This window comes from Saccoglossus kowalevskii, chromosome 18 (genome assembly GCF_978046115.1).
Source record: "Saccoglossus kowalevskii chromosome 18, keSacKowa6.1, whole genome shotgun sequence".
Taxonomy (NCBI): domain Eukaryota; kingdom Metazoa; phylum Hemichordata; class Enteropneusta; family Harrimaniidae; genus Saccoglossus; species Saccoglossus kowalevskii.
The window spans coordinates 23200790-23222161 of NC_140658.1; the positions used below are offsets into that span (position 1 = coordinate 23200790).

A 21372-nucleotide genomic window follows, 5' to 3' on the forward strand; every position below is an offset into this window, starting at 1 on the left:
TCTCGCGGTATTTCCCATTTATCGTGGCCCAGTCCTGGTGTGTTAGGATTCTCCTTGGAACACGCCACCGTCAGTTTGCAGCAGAGACCGATTGAGCAAATGTGAATACTTCCCAACAACACGATCCATTATGTAAAAAAGTGTTTTACTTACTCTACCAGAGTGGGAAATATAGCACACTGAGCAATGAAGAAACCACCGGTATCCATGCTTCTAATTCTGTAATGTTTGACAATGTAACCTTTGGTATAATCGTAATCTAATACAGACATAAAGTAGGTGCTCACAATTTAGAAGACATCTTGTACTCAAGATAGGCGTACAACAGAACAAAAACTAAAATTAAAGAAAATCGTGATAGGCGCCATTCATTCATTCGTTCGTTCGTTCATTCATTCATTTTTATACAATCGTATTATGAATGGGGAAACTAAATGTTGAAGGGCGGTGGTCTTCGCGACGCGTGTTGTGAGACGACCACCGCCATTTGAAGAAAAAAATGAAAAGTATATAATTTCGATGGTGGAACTGTATAGCAACATAATACATGCACAATGGGGTCTTCGTGGGAGTCACGGTGTTGGAGGATTTGTTTAGACCATCATGCAATTTCTCGCGAAACCACCCTCACATACGGAGAGACTTTATTTTCACCTGCAGACTAGCCAGTTCAGAAATTTGAGCTGGTAACTATTTGTATAAATCCGCGATAAACTTGCGTACTACAGTATATGTTTAATCATAGTCCGGGATAGAAGGACTGTGGTTTAATCAATACTTGATTTGTTTTGTGTTTCTAACTACTTGAGTAGGCTTATTGTCATCGTGAGTCACATCTATTTTTCACTCAGGCTGATAAACACATTTTGAAATCGTCCACAGTTGCATTGAAACAAGCCAAGCATCCCGCCAACCATCTTGCTGAGTCACCGTGTTTAACTTATCACCGGTATCTTCCCGGGAGATGATGTCAAAGAACCAGCTGCAATTCAAGAGAACAAAAGAACATTACTGGTAAACAAATTGTGACGATTAATTATGAAAGCGGATACAATAAAACGTAATATATATTTAATAAGACGAAAAAATAACTTTTCACATTTCATGTTCGTCGATAGCACACGGTGACATAGTGCACACTATCATGATTCATGTTCGATAGTACATGGTGACGTAGTGCACACTATCATGATTCATGTTCGATAGTACATGGTGACGTAGTGCACACTATCATGATTCATGTTCGATAGTACATGGTGACGTAGTGCATACTATCATGATTCATGTTCGATAGTACATGGTGACGTAGTGCATACTATCATGATTCATGTTCGATAGTACATGGTGACGTAGTGCACGCTATCATGATTCATGTTCGATAGTACATGGTGACGCAGTGCACACTATCATGATTCATGTTCGATAGTACATGGTGACGTAGTGCACACTATCATGATTCATGTTCGATAGTACATGGTGACGTAGTGCACGCTATCATGATTCATGTTCGATAGTACATGGTGACGTAGTGCTCGCTATCATGATTCATGCCCCGCCCCCCCACTCCCTATATTTAGGGGGGCTATGCTTGTTCCCTCATTTCCCCCCCCCCCTATCTAGGGAAAAGAAGACAATTTACCCCCCCCTTTCACGGGCTTTTCCGATGAATTTCACCCCCTATCTAGGGAACTTTTCAGTCTAGAACTCCTTTTAAACCCCCCTTTTTTGTATATCTCGGGAAGTGTTTTGAAATACACTATTTTGAGAATCTCGGAAAAACAAGCAAAAAATACCCCCTTTTCTACGATTTTCTGGGGAAAATGTTCCCGAGACAGATCGTCAAAAAGTACCCTCTTTCCCGAGAAAATGGGAACGCGCATGCGGCCCCCTATGGACCCTGAGTGGGGGGGGGGATTCATGCTCGATAGTACATGGTGACGGAGTGGCGTAAGGTCATAAGTCAAACTTATTATGGTCGATCGGTCCGATTCGTTCATGAATTACATACTTTCAAGTAGACGGCAGTTATGTTCGGGTGACCATCTATAGGCGCAACAATTAGATAATTGTGCTGTAATTCTGATTACGTGTGTCGATTACGCCTCCCCATCGCTTCCCCACTGCACCTTGGCAGATTCTATAAAGCAAACGTATATTGAACTGTGCCCTCTCTGGCAATACTAGAGTTCTTTTCTTCAATGCATTGCCCAGTCAAATTGCTGGTTATATCACAGACAAAATCGTAGAGTAGAAAATTTTCTTCACAGTCTGCGATGGGAATGATATTTTACAACCGGATAAGTTAAGGGCTGCAATCCAACTATGTAAATCAATTCAATTTATTAATCTTAATCTTAACTAAAGAAACACAGTTGTGAAAAACGACCACGATGACCGTGAAAGGCACAGTAATATTCGCATACACGAGGTAAGTTGTTATGCTTTCAGTAATAGTATAGTAACTATATTTACGGCAGATCTTTTGGTGTGAATTGTGAAGTAATTAGACTTAACAATGAATTCAATATTTTGCAAAGACCGATCCATGCTTGCGCGCCACGTCAAAGGAACGGACGCATGGAATCAAAAGATGTAATGCGGTACCTGCGTCAAATACGCACTGTTATAAGGATCAAATGACAGTCTGTAATAATAGTTCGACCAACTGTAAATTTTTTTTCAGTACTAGGCCACATACTGATGACAATCCTTGCAGTGGGGACTGTTGAAAAGCTTCAAATAATACATTGGCGATTCTTCGCAATAAACAACACAACGCTACATCACACAACATACTGGCATCAGAGGTACCGCCATTGAAGCGAATTCTCCTACATTGCGTTTGGGAAGAAACCCATGAAAACATAATGTACTAGTAATTGGTTAACGGACCATTCGACGTCATTCATCACATTAGCGTCCTCTATCGGTGAATATACGACATCCCACATATCGATATCATGTACGAGTACACAGATACAGCGACCCTGTGTTGACATACAAGGTTATACATATGTAAATTATCTGCATACATATTCATATTATACTGCTGTGCTATGGTATCTTATGTTATATACGATTATGTGATGTCTATTGGAGGTGGGAATTACATATCCTGTTATATAGGGTCTATATAAATAATGAGGTAAATAGTAATAAAAATGCAAATAATGATGTTACACCATGTTCCATACTTTTTTGCATATTCTTTATTTGAAACTTTTCATTGTATAGGTGATATATGATAACATATTTAAAAACCATTCTTGAGTGGAATAATTTGCAATAATTTGAACTGATTCTTGAACTGCAATAACCTTGCAGACACTTACACATTGCTAATTGAAGAAGTCTAGTGACTTTCACTTGTGACATGCGCAATGGGGGTATGACGTCTCGTACGCTGGATAACGTCATGCGCAATGCCCATGACAGGTTATGCGCAACGTGAATATGATGTCGATTACAGTGCATGAAACGTTTGTTACTTACATGGGTTATGTTTGTGAATCAAAAGATGTCAATCAACTGTCCGACTCACGTCCATCAATCAATTGAGGCTAATTTATCACATATTTATATCTACAAGTTAAAGTAAATTCATAAAGACACGCTTTTGATTCACGGAATAAAATGCAAATAACAAATAACTTTAACATATATAAGGAAGTTCGAATATATAGTTATGTATCTCATACCGGATACAACACATAGAAGTAAGAAGACCGTCATCATACATATCGTAAATACATTTCATTGGTCAAAAATATCAAACGGCGACGTCACTAAATCGTAACCTGGAATACCGTGGACTAATTAAAACATGTTTTTAAGAATTAGTAAATGAATTAGTAAATATTGTGAAACCAGACCTAAAACAAGTAACTTTCTAGGTTATGCAAATACAAGTTAGAACAGATACATTTCTCGAGACATCGATAGATTCCATACAAGGCTCAATATGTGCTCGATTGAAATTCAACATTAAAAGAGTCGAATGTAATTATTGGTCATACACTATTCGTGGTTTTCTACTGCAGTCACGTGATATTATGTTTACGCCATCAATCTACACACTCACACCAATAGAAGGATTATAGGCATTTCAAGTAAAACATTTGTTACTACTAACTTGCGCCGCCATAGACTGATATTATACATATCTATTTTAGTGATTAATATACGTCTAGATACGAACCAGAATAACACAATATGTCGGAATTGATGACGTACTGATATCACGTGACCATGAACATCCCAAATAGTATATTGCAGACAATTGTGACCAATACTCACGAGAGTTTAAAGGAGCGTAGAACAGTTTCCGGGAAACAAATCGCAAATGTCTGACGTACTAGTAGTTTATGATTCACAATCACATCTTCCACCAAGACTGGCAGAAATACGTTACAAATGGCAGCAATTACAGTATATTGACTATTGACAATTTAAAAATGAAATAATATTTCATTATTAAAGACAAATAATATGTGCAATATATTAAAAATATGTAAAGTACGTACTGTAGATAAAGCAATACGGGGATTTGTCATGGTTACGTAATATTATTTTGAAATAAATTTATGAATTAACATAACCTAATAGGGACATTATGGATTACATGCACATTTTATTTTTAAACCCATGGAACGCCATAATTTCTTCCGCAAACAACTGGACACACATAATATCTATAATATTTCATTTGATATTTAACTTTTTTCATAGTTCAATGTTGAAATAATGAAATAAAATAATGAAACAAGCAATCACGGTAATAATATTAAAGCTGATGACAAACTTTATGACTAATGAAATAGTCGTCTAAAAAGGCGTGAAGAAAATAGAATGTTGGTCGATCTTGTGGTTCGTGGGCCCAGCATTTCAGCATTACGTCATCATATAAGCTATCCTGGCAGTGCCTTGGTTTTGGCATACGATATCCACGTTCAACTTGTTCTAACACTTCTCTGCCATTCATACCTGGTAAAGTAATTAATGAGATAAATGTTATTTATTATATCAATAACGATATCACCTAGAAAAAAACATGTATAAAGTATGGTATCATTACATATCGCAGATAGGCAATCTATGCACGTGTGCCTTGCATAGCACACAACAATCAGTCACACGTTCATTTATAAAAACACACATTGACGCACTACACCTCCTAGCTGCAGTTCTTTAGCTCACTTGGTTTCGCTATCGGTTATTTCGTTCGTCGTGTTGTTAACGCGAAACCATGGTTAAAGTGAAACCTAGCGAGCTACAGAACTGCAGCTATACCCCTCATTGTGTTTATCCATCGTGCCAGACATGCCACAGTGGAAATAAAGTAGATCTTTATCCAAAGTCTCATTGGTAAATTTAAAAGTCCAAGAACACAAAAAACGACTCATAACCATTAACAAAACAATACGCAAGAACAGAGCAAAACAACAGACAAGTACACGGCACAGTCAAATAAAAATGACCTCCATAATATAAATGAAGTAGTGTCGGGAGTGAGCATATCGTGCTCCACATGAAGTACTTTTCAAATGGTTTCTGTTTGAAACATTATTTAATATCAGACAAGTGAAAAGGATGCCATCTGAAATCATTGGCACACGAGTTACATTCTGGGGTTCAGAGGGGCATACAACTTTCACCGGATTTGGTTGAAATTATGTGCTTGCTTTTTGCAGATGATGTCGCTTTATTTTCTGACACTGTCATTGGCTTACAGCGACACTTTAACACACTGAGTTCTTATTGTAATAAGTGGAAACTAATTGTAAATTTATCTAAAACTAAAGTGATTGTATTCAAAGCTGGGGGTAAACTTTCAAAAAATGAGGAATGGACTTACGATGGGGAACAAATCGAAGTGGTGCCATATTATAAATATTTAGGTGTTATTTTTTCAAACCGACTTTCTTGGTCTGAAGCAACAAAAATATTATCACAACAGGCAAAGAAGGCATTTTTCAATATTCCCAGGGTTACAAAAATTACAGGTATGTTATCCTTTGATGTATTTTTTAAAATGTTTGACACTATGGTGTTACCAATATTAACTTATGGTTCCGAGGTATGGGGCTTTGAAAATCATTTATGTTTGGAATGTGTACAATCTCTAGCCTGTCGTTATTTTTTGGGTATCTCCTGCAATGCTCCAAATGTTGCAGTATTGGGTGAGTGTGGCAGATTTCCTATTTATTTTCACACAGCATTAAAATGCATTAGGTATTGGACAAAATTATTAAAAATGCCAGAAACCCATTACCCAAAGAAATGCTACCTTATGTTATATAATATTGAAAAATCCAATCTTAGATCCAGGTTAACCTGGGTTAGTCATGTTAAAAAAATATTATTTTTATGTTTATGATATCCTAATGCATTTACCCATAAACTCGTATAAAATTTTGAATGTCAAAGCCAGTCTGACGTAAGACAGTCATACTGCCCCTCCCAATAACATACTGCCAGATTCGTGCACTTGTACCCATACCTTTTCTCGTTGAATCCCAAGATAAGCGAACTTGTACCCAACAATACACTTAACCAACAATACACTGAATCCTTAGATTAGTGCTCTTGTACCCAACAACATACCTTTTCTCGTTGAATCCCTAGATAAGCGAACTTGTACCCAACAATACACTTAACCAACAATACACTGAATCCTTAGATTTGTGCTCTTGTACCCAACAACATACCTTTTCTCGTTGAATCCCTAGATAAGCGAACTTGTACCCAACAATACACTTAACCAACAATACACCGAATCCTTAGATTAGTGCTCTTGTACCCAACAACATACCTTTTCTCGTTGAATCCCTAGATAAGCGAACTTGTACCCAACAATACACTTAACCAACAATACACCGAATCCTTAGACTAGTGCTCTTGTACCCAACAACATACCTTTTCTCGTTGAATCCCTAGATAAGCGAACTTGTACCCAACAATACACTTAACCAACAATACACTGAATCCTTAGATTAGTGCTCTTGTACCTACCCAGTTGTACACCTTTTTCTACTGAATTAGATTGGCATGGTGAGAAAGAATATCTACATGTCATTAAGCATTACATACCTGCATAAGGCATTCTGCCTTTTGTGACGATTTCAGTCAAAAGAATTCCAAAACTCCAAACATCAGATTTAATTGTAAATTTGCTGCACAGTGCAGCTTCGGGTGCTGTCCACTTGATGATAAACGTTGTTCCTGTCGGAACACAAACACACACGTATAAGAATCACGAGGAACTTGTGACGTCACTCCTTGTGCCATATAATTTTTGTTTCAGAGTGATGTGAGACTGTACATAAATTGAATTGTAGATCACAAAACAGCGCTAAAATAGTTTCAAGCGAGAGATCTTGTGTACATTTGTCAATCTCAAACAGGACGTAATTTAGATGTTCTTGAAATTTTGTTCAACAGAGTCATCGCGTGGCCAACGGCTCCTACACGCACACATTGTCTTCATGTGCTGCAATCTTGCGTGGTATGTCAGATGGATGCAAATTATGATGTTATCATTTGGAGAACTATTTCAGTCAATACTACACAAACTAATGTGAACGAAATAGTGGATTTGATGCAACAAAGTATTACACGACTCCGAAAATATCATTTCGTACCTTTTCTTGCGACATATTCATCCTCGGCGATTCCTGATAATCCATAATCAGCAACTTTATATTCGTTCTTTTCGCCAACTAAGATATTTCTCGCTGCCAAATCTCTGTGTATGAAATTTTCTTTCTCCAAATAGACCATCCCACTTGCAATCTAGTTTAACATATAAATTAATAAAGCCACATTACACGTCAACATATAAGGAGTGTGAATTATCTGAAACAAACGTTATAAGATAAATGGGCCTTATATGCAAAAAGCTGACGAGGTCTCTTTGAGTACGATAATACCATGAGATTTGTTTTGTCGCTCAAATACTGTTTCACGCCCTTCCGTCATCGCATCCACTTTTCCAAATATCTTGTTTATATAGATCAGTGGCACTCTCGATCTAAACGAGATCTCGGCGGCCATTCACATATAGGGTATAATACTGATGCGAATCCATCGATTAATGAACAGGTATTAGTCACCTGCAATATAAACCTTTGGATAATGAACACCCACACTCCAGTTGATTGGAAGCATTTATAAAAGAATTTGTATACGTCGAAAAAAAACTGTCAACAAAGAAGCTTCTTTTTTATTGGTCTGACTGCCAGGTGTTAGCGTTGAGTAGCCAATCAGGCACAACAATGTAAATAGTTGCGATTCTGGATTAGCTTATGAAGTAATGAATCTGTGCATTTGGTCATACCTGCGTTGCCATGTCAATCATGTCAGGAAGCTTACTATGGCGACCTTCGCCCTCTCTCAGATAGTCCAACAGACTGCCTTTTGCCATCATTTCTGTTACTATGTAAATCGGCTCCTGTGATATTTTAGATTATTTACAATAAACCATTTTAACAGTCATGTAATTGATATTCATTCAATTAATAGACGACATACTACATGAGGTATCAAAGAATACACAGGTTCGACAATCATGACTGGAAGTGAGTATTCTGGCACGCTATGTCCGTTTAAATAAATTGCACATATAGAAAAAGTGACATTTACAATATATTTTGAATTAGAGAGTATAAAATGTGAAATGTTAACTACCATGTCTGAGCAAACAGCCAGTAAGGACACAAGATTATTGTGGCGCAGTTTTTTCATGGCGTTGGCTTCACCCAAGAAGACTTCCGGCGAGATGGCACCAGGTTTTATTTGTTTCACAGCAACTTTTGTAGTTTGGTTCCACAGTCCTAGAAACCGAAGCGGATATTGAAATATTGTGAATTAATTACTCCTTCTCTATATTGATCGATAAGTTTGAACTATGAATTGCACAAATATATCGTACATCTATAGAGTGTAGATTTGTGTCATGTTTCACAAAGTAAATTTTAAACATTTGAACAGGGCCTCTGGGGATGGGTAATGATACTCATTTGGTGCAAAATTAATTATAAATAAAGAATTTTTGATTACATACAAATTTGCAAAATTGTGCACCAAAAAATGTGTGGAACAATTGTGACGTTCAATGGATTAATTATGCATTGAACAATTGAACTATCGAGTGTACTGTGAATAATAACGGGATAATAGTATGATGTACGATATATGTGAATAATTAAGTTGGCGCCTTCTCAAAATTCGTCAATTCGTTTGACATGTTCATCTTGTTTTTCAACAAGGGGTAAACAGGATCAAGAATGTACTGTTTGAATACGATAAATCAAAGTAGTAGAAAGTAGTAGTCTAGATTGAAAATACAATTAAAAACATAACTTAATTATTATTACTTTGCCCATTGAGAGTCTAGATTAAATAAAAAAACGAATGGATGAATACAAACAAACAAACAATATTTTCATTGCTTAGCAACAGTGTATAAATGTAAAATATATCAATACATTTTGCAAGGAAAATACTGGTTAAAATTTAAGTGAGAACAATTCGAACCTAGCATGGACAAGAATAATTAATTCATCATAAAAATAATTAATATTCATGTTGTTCAAAATAATATTACATTTACTGTGTTAATCTCAATCCCCTTATAGAATAATATATACCATGTGTGGTGTAAAATGTTCCTAATAATAATATAAAAGCAAGAACAATACTCGCCATACACGTACTGTATTAATCACAATGCTCCTTATAGAATATTAGCAATTGCTAAATCCGAAATATTGGTACAGTGTTATATGAGGGGGAAATTCTTCTCCTCTGGGGGGTTCTCCACGCGTGTCAGGGGGGGGGGGAAATCTCGTCTGGTCTCTATATCTCGTCCGCTTGAGGTACGGGATCGGGAAAGTCACTTATTCCTTACAGTCAAATAGACACGCACAACGAAATACGTCAACTCTCGTCTTTAGTCGGTTAGTAGAGTACTCTATAAGACACTGTCCAAAACCTTAACCAATTACAAAGCAGTTAAAAGACTCTAAGGCGTGGCCTTCACACATTCAACTTGCACATAGCCAATCAAACTAAGTACTCGACACGTCATATCTTTTGATTAATCGTTCACTATATTACTAACTGCGAATACCAACTGTCAGAAATAGTAGTCCAGATAGCGTCGGTTATATCATAATTAGTTCCAAATCACTGAGTCAAGTTCCGTCCAGAACCGCGCATGAGCCTAAATGATGACAAAAGTAACACAGCCATTCACTAGTAATCAGCTAAATAAGTCGGACTACAGATACGCGAAAACTAATTCATGACAGTTATATATAAATAAAATTTCGCTTGCTAGATTTGACGGGGGGGGGGGGGTCAAAGTACTTTTATACTACATAATAAAAAACATCATATCGGTTAACCACACTTATCTAATTGACATATCTAGGAGAGCATATTAACAACATCACCAGTAAAAATTCTGTTCACTACGTTTTATTTCAGTCAAAATTTACCATATATCTTGAAAATTGCTAATCACACCAACATTGAATTTTTTTAAAATTTCATAATGATTTGAAAAACAGATCAGATAATTTTTTTAGTTGTAGTGTAACCACAAGAAGAGGACAATTTTCAGGAAAAGCCAACCACTATCTTGGAAAATATGCATAGAACATATACCAAAATCGAACTTGGATAAACACAGCTTGAGTTTTTGTAACCAAAGAAAAGGTGAGGGACTAGAGGGACTGTGGTACAAGGTAGCAAAAGAGTCACAATCAGACACTCTCTGATTGGTGCAGTACTACAGTGGAATACGTCAGTATTATCCAAATAACCTTACCTTTCCAGACGTCGGCAAATGTTCCCGAACCTAATATGTTGATGAGTGTGAGTGATTCTCGCGGTATTTCCCATTTATCGTGGCCAAGTCCTGGTGTGTTAGGATTCTCCTTGGAACACGCCACCGTCAGTTTGCAGCATAAACCGTCTGCGCTACCTGGAGAGTAAATATGTTTATTATTTCGAATAATAATAATAATAAAGATTATTAAAGTGTAAGTCAAGGCTAACAACATAGCGATCCCAGCTGGAAGAGCTCTACAAATACGGAGAATGCATTTTACTCAAGTGTCAAGTGAGGAGATGGCTTCAATTTATTTGAAAGTTACGGATATGGTAGTCTACCGTTGCCAACTATACAAATACATTTCATGGCAACAGAAGTATCATTATTGCTTTTCTACATTTTTACACCAAATGCCCAATACTTCAGATATTCTATATAATTAATCGGCAACAGTAGTTTATAGAATACAGAACTGAAAATATTCATTATTGCATTTTGCAAAATTTTAATTTTTATTATTATACACACAGCTAATATGCACACTGGCAATTTAAACTATATCGCATCAGCATTTCTCAAGATATGTAATCCTTTTTTAATATTTTGCAGCAGATGTTGTAATGTTACATTTTACCCACAATTCCTTGCTGGAAAATCAAAATGCTGAATAGTTAGAGAACGTAAAGGGATATAAAAGAACTTAAAATTTCATTCCCCTTAAGTTTTTTCATCTGCGTGTGGATTTCCCTTTATTAATAAAACAAAACAACAAATAATTGAACAAAATAATAACAAATAATTAGTAATAAAATAATAAATAAATAAATTAACTAATTAATTTATAACACTCACTTTTATAGTGTTTCACTAACTCGTCCAGAGTGGGGAACACAGTATGCTGTGCAATAAAGAAACCACCGGCATCCATACTTCTAATTTTGTAATGTTTGACAGTGTAACCTTTGGTAGCATCATAATCCAATATACACACAAAGTACGTGCCTATAATTTAGAAAACGTCATTGGTTAACATTCATTCAAGATAAGTGTACAATGACACTACTGAAAATCAAAATCAAAATAAAATCAAGTTTTGGCAATTCATATACAAACGTATTATGAACCAGAAAAAACAAAATACGGAAGAAAACTTGAAAAAATAATAATTTGACCGATGGAATTATAGCAACATAGGATATACATATATGTTAATTCACTACTCGAAATTGTGTTTTTAACTACTTGAGTAGTTATTTTTATTGTCTTCAGACACTTCTATTTTTCACTCATCGAAACACTTTTGAATCGTCCGCTCGAGCATTGAAAAAAAAAAAAAACAATCAACAAACAAACGAACCCTGACGTCACACACCTTTCTCTCTCTCATCGTCTCGGATCAAAAAAATTCCTCTCACGTGGGTCTCCATTTGTAACTTTTTCTCTGCATCTTTACGCGCAATGTTGCCGAAGTACCAGCTGAAATTCAGGCGAGGGAACAATAAATAAAATAAAATAAAATAAAATAAAATAAAATAAAATAAAATAAAATAAAATAAAATAAAATAAAATAAAATAAAATAAAATAAAATAACTCAAATAAATTATTTATATAGTGGGATTGGGAGGAGGTGATTCGAATCATATTATATTAAACATAGTAACGTGACACTGTTTTGCACATCTTGTGTATTTTTCTACAATTGCTTTGTTAATTTTTGACAGAATGAGCAAAATTTCACAATAATAAATATGGAAAATGCAAGTGATAAAAGATGACAACAATTACATTGGCGGTGAGGGGGGGGGAGGTTATGACAGTTTCCGAATATGGACCAAATATTTAGTGACTTACTCTTGTGATTCAATACTGTTCTCTTCCGCTATGTAATTATTTGGCACATATCCTTCTCTATTATCATTAATATGACGAGCCATCCACCAATCACCATCACTGCAAAGGATTTGGAACAACTAATATAATATTTGTAATATTTGTGATCGACAGCACATTTTATCATCACATGTACTGGACTTCATGATTCATGTTCGATAACACATGGCGACGTAGTGCGCACTGTCATGATTCATGTTCCAGAACACATGGCGACGTAGTGCACACTGTCATGATTCATGTTCGATAACACATGGCGACGTAGTGAACACTATCATGATTCATGTTCGATAACACATGGCGACGTAGTGCACACTATCATTATTCATGTTTGATAGCACATGGCGACGTAGTGAACACTATCATGATTCATGTCCGATAACACATGGCGACGTAGTGAACACTATCATGATTCATGTTCGATAACACATGGCGACGTAGTCCACACTATCATTATTCATGTTCGATAGCACATTGCGACGTAATGCACACTATCATGATTCATGTTCGATAGCACATGGCGACGTAGTGAACACTATCGTGATTCATGTTCGATAACACATGGCGACGTAGTGAACACTATCATGATTCATGTTCGATAACACATGGCGACGTAGTGCACACTATCATGATTCTTGTTTGATAACACATGGCGACGTAGTGAACACTATCATGATTCATGTTCTATCAAACATGTGCACTACGTGTTCGATAGCACATGGCGAACATGGCGACGTAGTGCACACTATCATTATTCATGTTTGATAGCACATGGCGACGTAGTGAACACTATCATGATTCATGTTCGATAACACATGGCGACGTAGTGAACACTATCATGATTCATGTTCGATAACACATGGCGACGTAGTGCACACTATCATTATTCATGTTCGATAGCACATTGCGACGTAATGCACACTATCATGATTCATGTTCGATAGCACATGGCGACGTAGTGCACACTATCATGATTCATGTTCGATAGCACATGGCGACGTAGTGAACACTATCGTGATTCATGTTCGATAACACATGGCGACGTAGTGAACACTATCATGATTCATGTTCGATAACACATGGCGACGTAGTGCACACTATCATGATTCTTGTTCGATAACACATGGCGACGTAGTGCACACTATCATGATTCATGTTCGATATTACATGTCGACGTAGTGCACACTATCATGATTCATGTTCGATAGCACATGGCGACGTAGTGCACACTATCATGATTCATGTTCGATAGCACATGGCGACTTAGTGAACACTATCATGATTCATGTTCGATAGCACATGGTGATGTAGTGCACATTATCATAATTCAAGTTGGATAGTACATGGTGACGTAGTGCACACTATCATGATTCATGTTCGATAACACATGGCGACGTAGTGCACGCTATCATGATTCATGTTCGATAACACATGGCGACGTAGTGCGCACTATCACGATTCATGTTCGATAACACATGGCGACGTAATGCACACTATGTGATTCATGTTCGATAAAACATGGCGACGTAGTGCACACTATCATGATTCATGTTCGATAACACATGGCGACGTAGTGAACACTATCATGAGTCATGTTAGATAACACATGGCGACGTAGTGCACACTATCATTATTCATGTTTGATGGCACATGGCGACGTAGTGAACACTATCATGATTCCTGTTCGATAACACATGGCGACGTAGTGCACACTATCATGATTCATGTTCGATAACACATGGCGACGTAGTGAACACTATCATGATTCATGTTCGATAACACATGGCGACGTAGTGCACACTATCATGATTCTTGTTTGATAACACATGGCGACGTAGTGAACACTATCATGATTCATGTTCTATCGAACATGTGCACTACGTGTTCGATAGCACATGGCGAACATGGCGACGTAGTGCACACTATCATTATTCATGTTTGATAGCACATGGCGACGTAGTGAACACTATCGTGATTCATGTTCGATAACACATGGCGACGTAGTGAACACTATCATGATTCATGTTCGATAACACATGGCGACGTAGTGCACACTATCATGATTCATGTTCGATAACACATGGCGACGTAGTGCACACTATCATGATTCATGTTCGATAGCACATGGCGACGTAGTGCACACTATCATGATTCATGTTCGATAGCACATGGCGACGTAGTGCACACTATCATGATTCATGTTCGATAGCACATGGCGACGTAGTGCACACTGTCATGATTCATGTTCGATAGCACATGGCGACGTAGTGAACACTATCATGATTCATGTTCGATAGCACATGGTGATATAGTGAACATTATCATAATTCAAGTTGGATAGTACATGGTGACGTAGTGCACACTATCATGATTCATGTTCAATAACACATGGCGACGTAGTGCACACTATCATGATTCATGTTCGATAACACATGGCGACGTAGTGAACAGTATCATGATTCATGTTCGATAACACATGGCGACGTAGTGCACACTGTCATTATTCATGTTTGATAACACATGACCACGTAGTGCACACTGTCATTATTCATGTTCGATAGCACATGGCGACGTAGTGAACACTATCATGATTCATGTTCGATAACACATGGCGACGTAGTGCGCACTATCACGATTCATGTTCGATAACACATGGCGACGTAGTGCACACTATCATGATTCATGTTGGATAGCACATGGCGACGTAGTGAACACTATCATGATTCATGTACGATAGCACATGGTGACGTAGTGCACACTATCATGATTCAAGTTGGATAGTACATGCTGACGTAGTGCACACTATCATGATTCATGTTCCTTCCACAACATATATATTTTACACACACCGCAAATTTCTTTGGACAATTACGGGCACTCGTTTTAAAAAGGAAATTAGACAAGCCAATCTTAATATGACGGAAGGTCAAACTCTCTGTACTATAATAATAATATTCTATTAGCTTTTTAAAAACGGCGTAAAACGAAACATACAAGTAATAAAATCTATAAAAGCACTCATACATGTAAATCGTTTTGTTTCTAATTTCTGAATTTCGGCGACAAGTGAGAACGTTTCGGAATGCTTTTACCAAATCATTGTTGCCGGAAAAGGACCAATTCTGTTCACGAATTATATTTTTTCCAGTAGAGCACAGATACGCTAGGGTGGCCCTAAATCGACGTGACAATTAGATAATCTACTGTAACGGTGATGCATTACATGTGCCATTGCCATGACAACTGGTTGACTCACCTTGTATCTTTGATCAGTAATTTGTCGCCTTTTTTGAATGCGAGGTCATCATCTGATCTTGAGTTGTATGAATACAGGGCAACATATATTTTACCTTGATGGAAAACAAGGAATTACATGACAATCAGAACATTGTATGTTTTACAAATTTATAACTTTTATAAATTAATTAATAACTAATACTCTAACAGAAAGTACCATGCCAGTCACAACCTGTCAAGAGAAGTAACTACAACGACTTGATATATATAACGCGTAAAACACACTTAAATATGTAGTGTGGATAAAAACATACTATTTCATAAATACATTGGTCTTTTATTTATCATGGCCTGAAAACGCTGTTCTAGTTGCGCCACAGGAAATAGGAAAAATGTGTTATTACAAAAAATATTTAAAAAAAACTATTTTTCAATATATTGCCTTCACCGCCCGTGTCACAGATCTATATTATGTGGAAACGTGGCATTGAGCATGTATCATGTTATGTATTTTACGGCTTGAAGTTAATTTTATTTTAGAAAATTTATTTTATTTTTATTATTTTGTAATTGGTTTATTTCTTTCGCGTACATCTTATTTTGTATTACTGTAACTTTCACCACATACATCTGAACCGACGCTCATATAAAGAGATTTAAATGAGATCTCTGACAGGTTTAGTCAACCAATCATAGACCCCCTTCTATAGCGCACCTGGTGACGTCTCCGGTCACAAACTCACTCAAATAATATAGTGGATTCAATCGATGTTAGCGGTGAAAACGATAGGGAAAAACACGGATTTTCTGTAAGTTTATCATTGTTAAATGCAACGAACATCATTCTAAGATTTTTTATAATTATATTGTGGCTTTAAGGGTTCCAATTTAGGTGGTTAATTTGCGTGAATACTCTGGGAGTGACGATATATGTCCACCGGTTTGACCTAACACTGGAACTAGTGATGACTAGTGAAAACCAATATTTATCAATACAAATGCCGCACATGCGCAACGCGACGACCACTGCCTTTTAAGTTTTCGTGCACTGAAATAATCCAATCAACAAACAAATTAACTTTGACGTCACTGACCTATTTCAGTTTCAGCGTCTCCCAACAAGAACGTCCCTTTTACTTGGGTTGCCATTTTAAACTTTGTTCTCGGCTTCTTCAGGGTCGATGTTGCTAAAGTACCAGCTGCAATTCAAGCGAGGGGACAAAAATTAATAAATCGTGGTGATTTAGCTATTTATTATAAGAAAGAAAATAAAAAAATAATAGGACAGTAAAAACATACTTTTTAAAATTGTGCTTGTAAAACTTGAAATTTGAAACCCTGATTGAACAAACTGCATTCATTGCGATTGCGAATTAGTATCCGTAGGAAATAAACATTTAAAAAATACAATCAACCTTGTTCACAGAAAATAATTTACATTTGAACAAACATATAGCCCAATAAAAACGGTGATTACGTCATACAAACTCAAAATCATCGTATTAACGATGAATACATCGATGCTATAGTTTACTGATTCATTGGTATTATATATTTGACGAGAATTACTAGTATAACAATGTAATATTTTATGGTCACGACTTACCACGGAAATATATTGTGATAAGTTAGGAGAAAGTCTAGCTTAGTGATGAAAAAATGGAAACAACTTTGATGTTTGTATAACTCATAAATTATTTATATAATGTATTGGGGAAGAGGTGATTCCAATCATATTAACTTTAAATGTAGTAACGTGACACCGTTGGATGATTATTGATGACTATTTAAATAAAACATTTTGCACATTTGTGTGTATTTTCTAACAATTTTTTTCTAAATTTGTACAGAAAGAGCAGAATTTATTTAGACCAGTGATTCTTATCCCATCAAACTATCTACAACTTAAAGACTGAATGAATCGAGTTACATTGAGTTGACTCGATTGATTGATTGAGTTGACTTTATTTATTTATTTATTTATTTATTTATTTATTTATTTATTTATTTATTTATTTTATTTATTTATTTATTTATTTATTTATTTATTTATTTATTTATTTATTTATTTATTTGTTTGTTTATTTATTTATTTATTTATTTATTTATTTATTTATTTATTTATTTATTAGCGTGCCGTTGTTTACAATCAAGACCCTGCTCACGGATAATTAATTAATTAATTGGTTATCCGTGGGCAGGGTCTTGATTGTAAACAACGGCACGCTATTACCGTCTGTCACGTGCGCTGGTGACGACTTCTGGCTTTAAAAAATAAGGTAAACATTATGCAGATTTATTTTGTGAACGATGAAAATCTCATACTTTGTCGGTAATAGCGTTCAGAATATCGAACAAGTTTTTAGCGATTTACTCCTGTTATCCAAACTGGTCTCTTCTGCTATGGTATTATTTGGTACGTATCAAACCCTTTTGCCTTTGACGTGCCATTGCATGTTTTTGGTTTCTGTTGCTCTGAAATGAACATTTGTAATAAATAAATAATTTGTAGCCACGCCCTCTTTCTGTCACAGTACACTCTGTTTTCGGTTTTTCCGAAACTGCGCCACCAAACGTCAGACTAAGAGGGAAAGCAACGCAAATGCCATATACAGAATGCCGTAAAACTCGTAGTCGTAAAACTGTTCATCCACAGATCACCAGCACTGAAAAGGGTTGGGTCAGCTGTTATAGATAACTTCGAATATTTTATTATCTGTGACCGATAGTACACTGAGAAAACTTGCTTACTTTATCATACTTCATGTTCAACAGTATACTGTGTGCTAATTCGATTTAAACTACTGGTACGTACTATTAATTCAAAGTGCACGCGTAGTTACGAATACTTGAGTGTGCTGTAGAAGCGACATTGCTAGTTCGCAAGAAAACGTGCGTTATGTCACAAAGATAGTAACACATAGAATCCCTTATATTTGCATGTCCTTTCAAAAAATGTACATGTACATGGTAATGAAATAAATTAATAATTCAAGAGCACAGTCATGTTTATTGGTATATGGTAAATGTCAGGTTATGTCAGTATGGTTCCAAATTATTGGTATCGATTGTATATTTAAACACTGTCTGTACTATTAGACCAGGTGGTGTTAGTCACACATACTCGTAATGAGATTTACTGATTGTTTTCCACTTAAAGCGCGGTAGTCTTCGTGCTGCGCATGTGCGAGCTATATGGGTCTCATATAAACAAAGATGGCGACTTTGACTGTTTCGCAGATCAACGAGTACGAACTGAGACGTTTCCAAGTTTTAATTAGGCAATTTTCATGTGATTGGAAGGTATCGAAGGAGTCACTGTCGGTAATCAAAGCAAGTCGCGCCCAGGTCAAACCTCATACTTGTGATTTCCATTTGAAGAACGCATTGGATTATGGGAAAATCAATGTTTATCAACACAAATGTCACACATGCGCAGCGCGACGACTACCGCGCTTTAATCATGTTTATTTTAGCTCCCGAAATTACCACTGCAAAATTCCTTTACATCTAACTCTTGCAAAATCTCTCAGATATTTATGGGCACTCGCTCTAAATAAGGAAGTAAAATAGGTCAATCTTATTATGACGAAAGGTCATAGGTCAAACTTATTATGGTCGAAGGGTCCGTTTCTGTTCAGTAAGTATATACTTTTCGTCTAAGAAGACCGCAGTTATGCTCGAGCGACCATCTATCGGTGTCACAATTAGACAATGTACTGTGATTGTGATGTATTACGTGCATTGATTATGTGCAAAAGGTAAAGTTCATCACCATAGCAACTGGTTCACTCAGCTTAAATCTATAATCAGTAGTCTGACACTTTTTTTGACTGCGACGTGATCAGCTGACTGTGAGTCGTTTGAATACAGGACAACGTACGTATTTTGTAGCTTGAAAGAAAGCAAAAAAATAAATGACATTCGGAGCTTTTTGTCTAAAGGCATATTACACCACTGATCACTAGTCAGCGCGTTAAGACAGCGATGATTTGTATACATCGTACTGAATTATTATTCCCCGATCCTTTCAATTACCGCTCCAAGCAGTTATCGCACCAATGGCCCGCGCAGATAAAACTTCGTTGAATCTTTGTATTACTTTGTATTAGACACGTTCACTCTACTAGTAGTATTGCAATATAACACGTTACTCGTTATCGACGACAAACTTCACCAGAACTTTAGACCGATCCTTCTCATATTATACCGCGGATGAATCTAGGGCTAGGGGGTTGAATTGCCGCCCACTTTCAAAGATGTGGTGTAAAGTGTCCCTGTCATTTTTGATGACTAAGATGCCGAAATGCTAAATAACAGATTTATAGATATTTAGCTGTACTGACATCAATAGTTATACACTGGCAGTGCTTGCTGTCAATGTGATTTCTTTCACTTAAAAAAATGCCATGGACACAGTAAAAAAGCTGAATTGAGGATACACTGCTTGAAACATTGTATAATACTGTGTTTGCAAAATGTTTTCCGCCAATGCAGTGAGGTGTATGCGATATGCATTAGATCTTGTATATGAGTTATTAAAATTAATAAACCTGTAAGATACATGTTGGTTTTACACAGAATCCACTGTTCTAACTTTAAACCACTGTGAGTTTGATTTCGCATTCAAGAAAAGTGCTAGTCATGGCGACGTACACAATGCGTGTAAAATACATTGTTTGTTTACATGAAATTCGAACATGTGCTTTGTGATGACCGCCACCATTTAACACAACTACGCTAGTCTGATAGTCACATTAGAAAAGTATGCTAGAAATTAAAATATCTTTAGAATGAGACTTTCTTTTCATATTTTTTCATTGTGCCCATATCAAAACAATATACAATGCCATAGTAAATATAAACGAGTCTGTATAAACGATTGTTCGGTAAAGTCTATAAACTGTCATAGTATGACTGTCTCTTCACATCAGTAACATCTAAATTTCAATACATCATGGAGGGCAATTCGAAATGATACCCATGTTTGTTAGAAAATGAAAACGCATGAAACGGGCGTTTTCTCAAGGTATGATGGTCACTGCACTCGTTACGCATTTAGGGTTTGGTTTTCTAGAAAATTCACGAACATGGTACTCTTTTCAATCACACAAACGCGTTAAAAATTAAGATTATTTCAATCCAAGGAGTTACAATTAGCTGAATCAGTGTTTAGAAACAATCAAAATCGGGTATGAAACTAACCTTGTTACTTCCTGGTAATGGACTGACCTGAACGACTTTTAGGTATCGCGAGATTTGGCTATATTCGCGATTTTCAAATTAAAATAGAAAACAATAAGTGAAAGTTGTTGAAATTTAGTGGTTTTATTCAAATACCCATTCTCAAAAATGGGCACAAGGTATTCCTTCAAATTCTCCATTGCGGATACACCCTTCACACTGC

The 21372-nt window shown here is 36.3% G+C and overlaps 1 protein-coding gene across 1 annotated transcript; it reads right to left on the bottom strand.

The window, feature by feature from the left end:
- Positions 1 to 3186: 3186 nt before the first annotated feature.
- LOC100375652 (tyrosine-protein kinase fyna-like) lies at positions 3187 to 21200 on the bottom strand. Its single transcript, XM_002730608.3, has 12 exons — positions 21171 to 21200; positions 17060 to 17164; positions 15985 to 16078; positions 12690 to 12788; positions 12210 to 12313; positions 11690 to 11839; positions 10832 to 10987; positions 8686 to 8831; positions 8336 to 8449; positions 7641 to 7791; positions 7090 to 7221; positions 3187 to 4983 (listed from the first exon to the last, which is right to left on the bottom strand). The coding sequence occupies exons 2-12, from the start codon at positions 17112 to 17114 to the stop codon at positions 4784 to 4786; spliced, it is 1401 nt and encodes a 466-aa protein (XP_002730654.1). The 5' UTR covers positions 17115 to 17164; positions 21171 to 21200; the 3' UTR covers positions 3187 to 4783.
- Between the last annotated feature and the right edge of the window lie 172 nt (positions 21201 to 21372).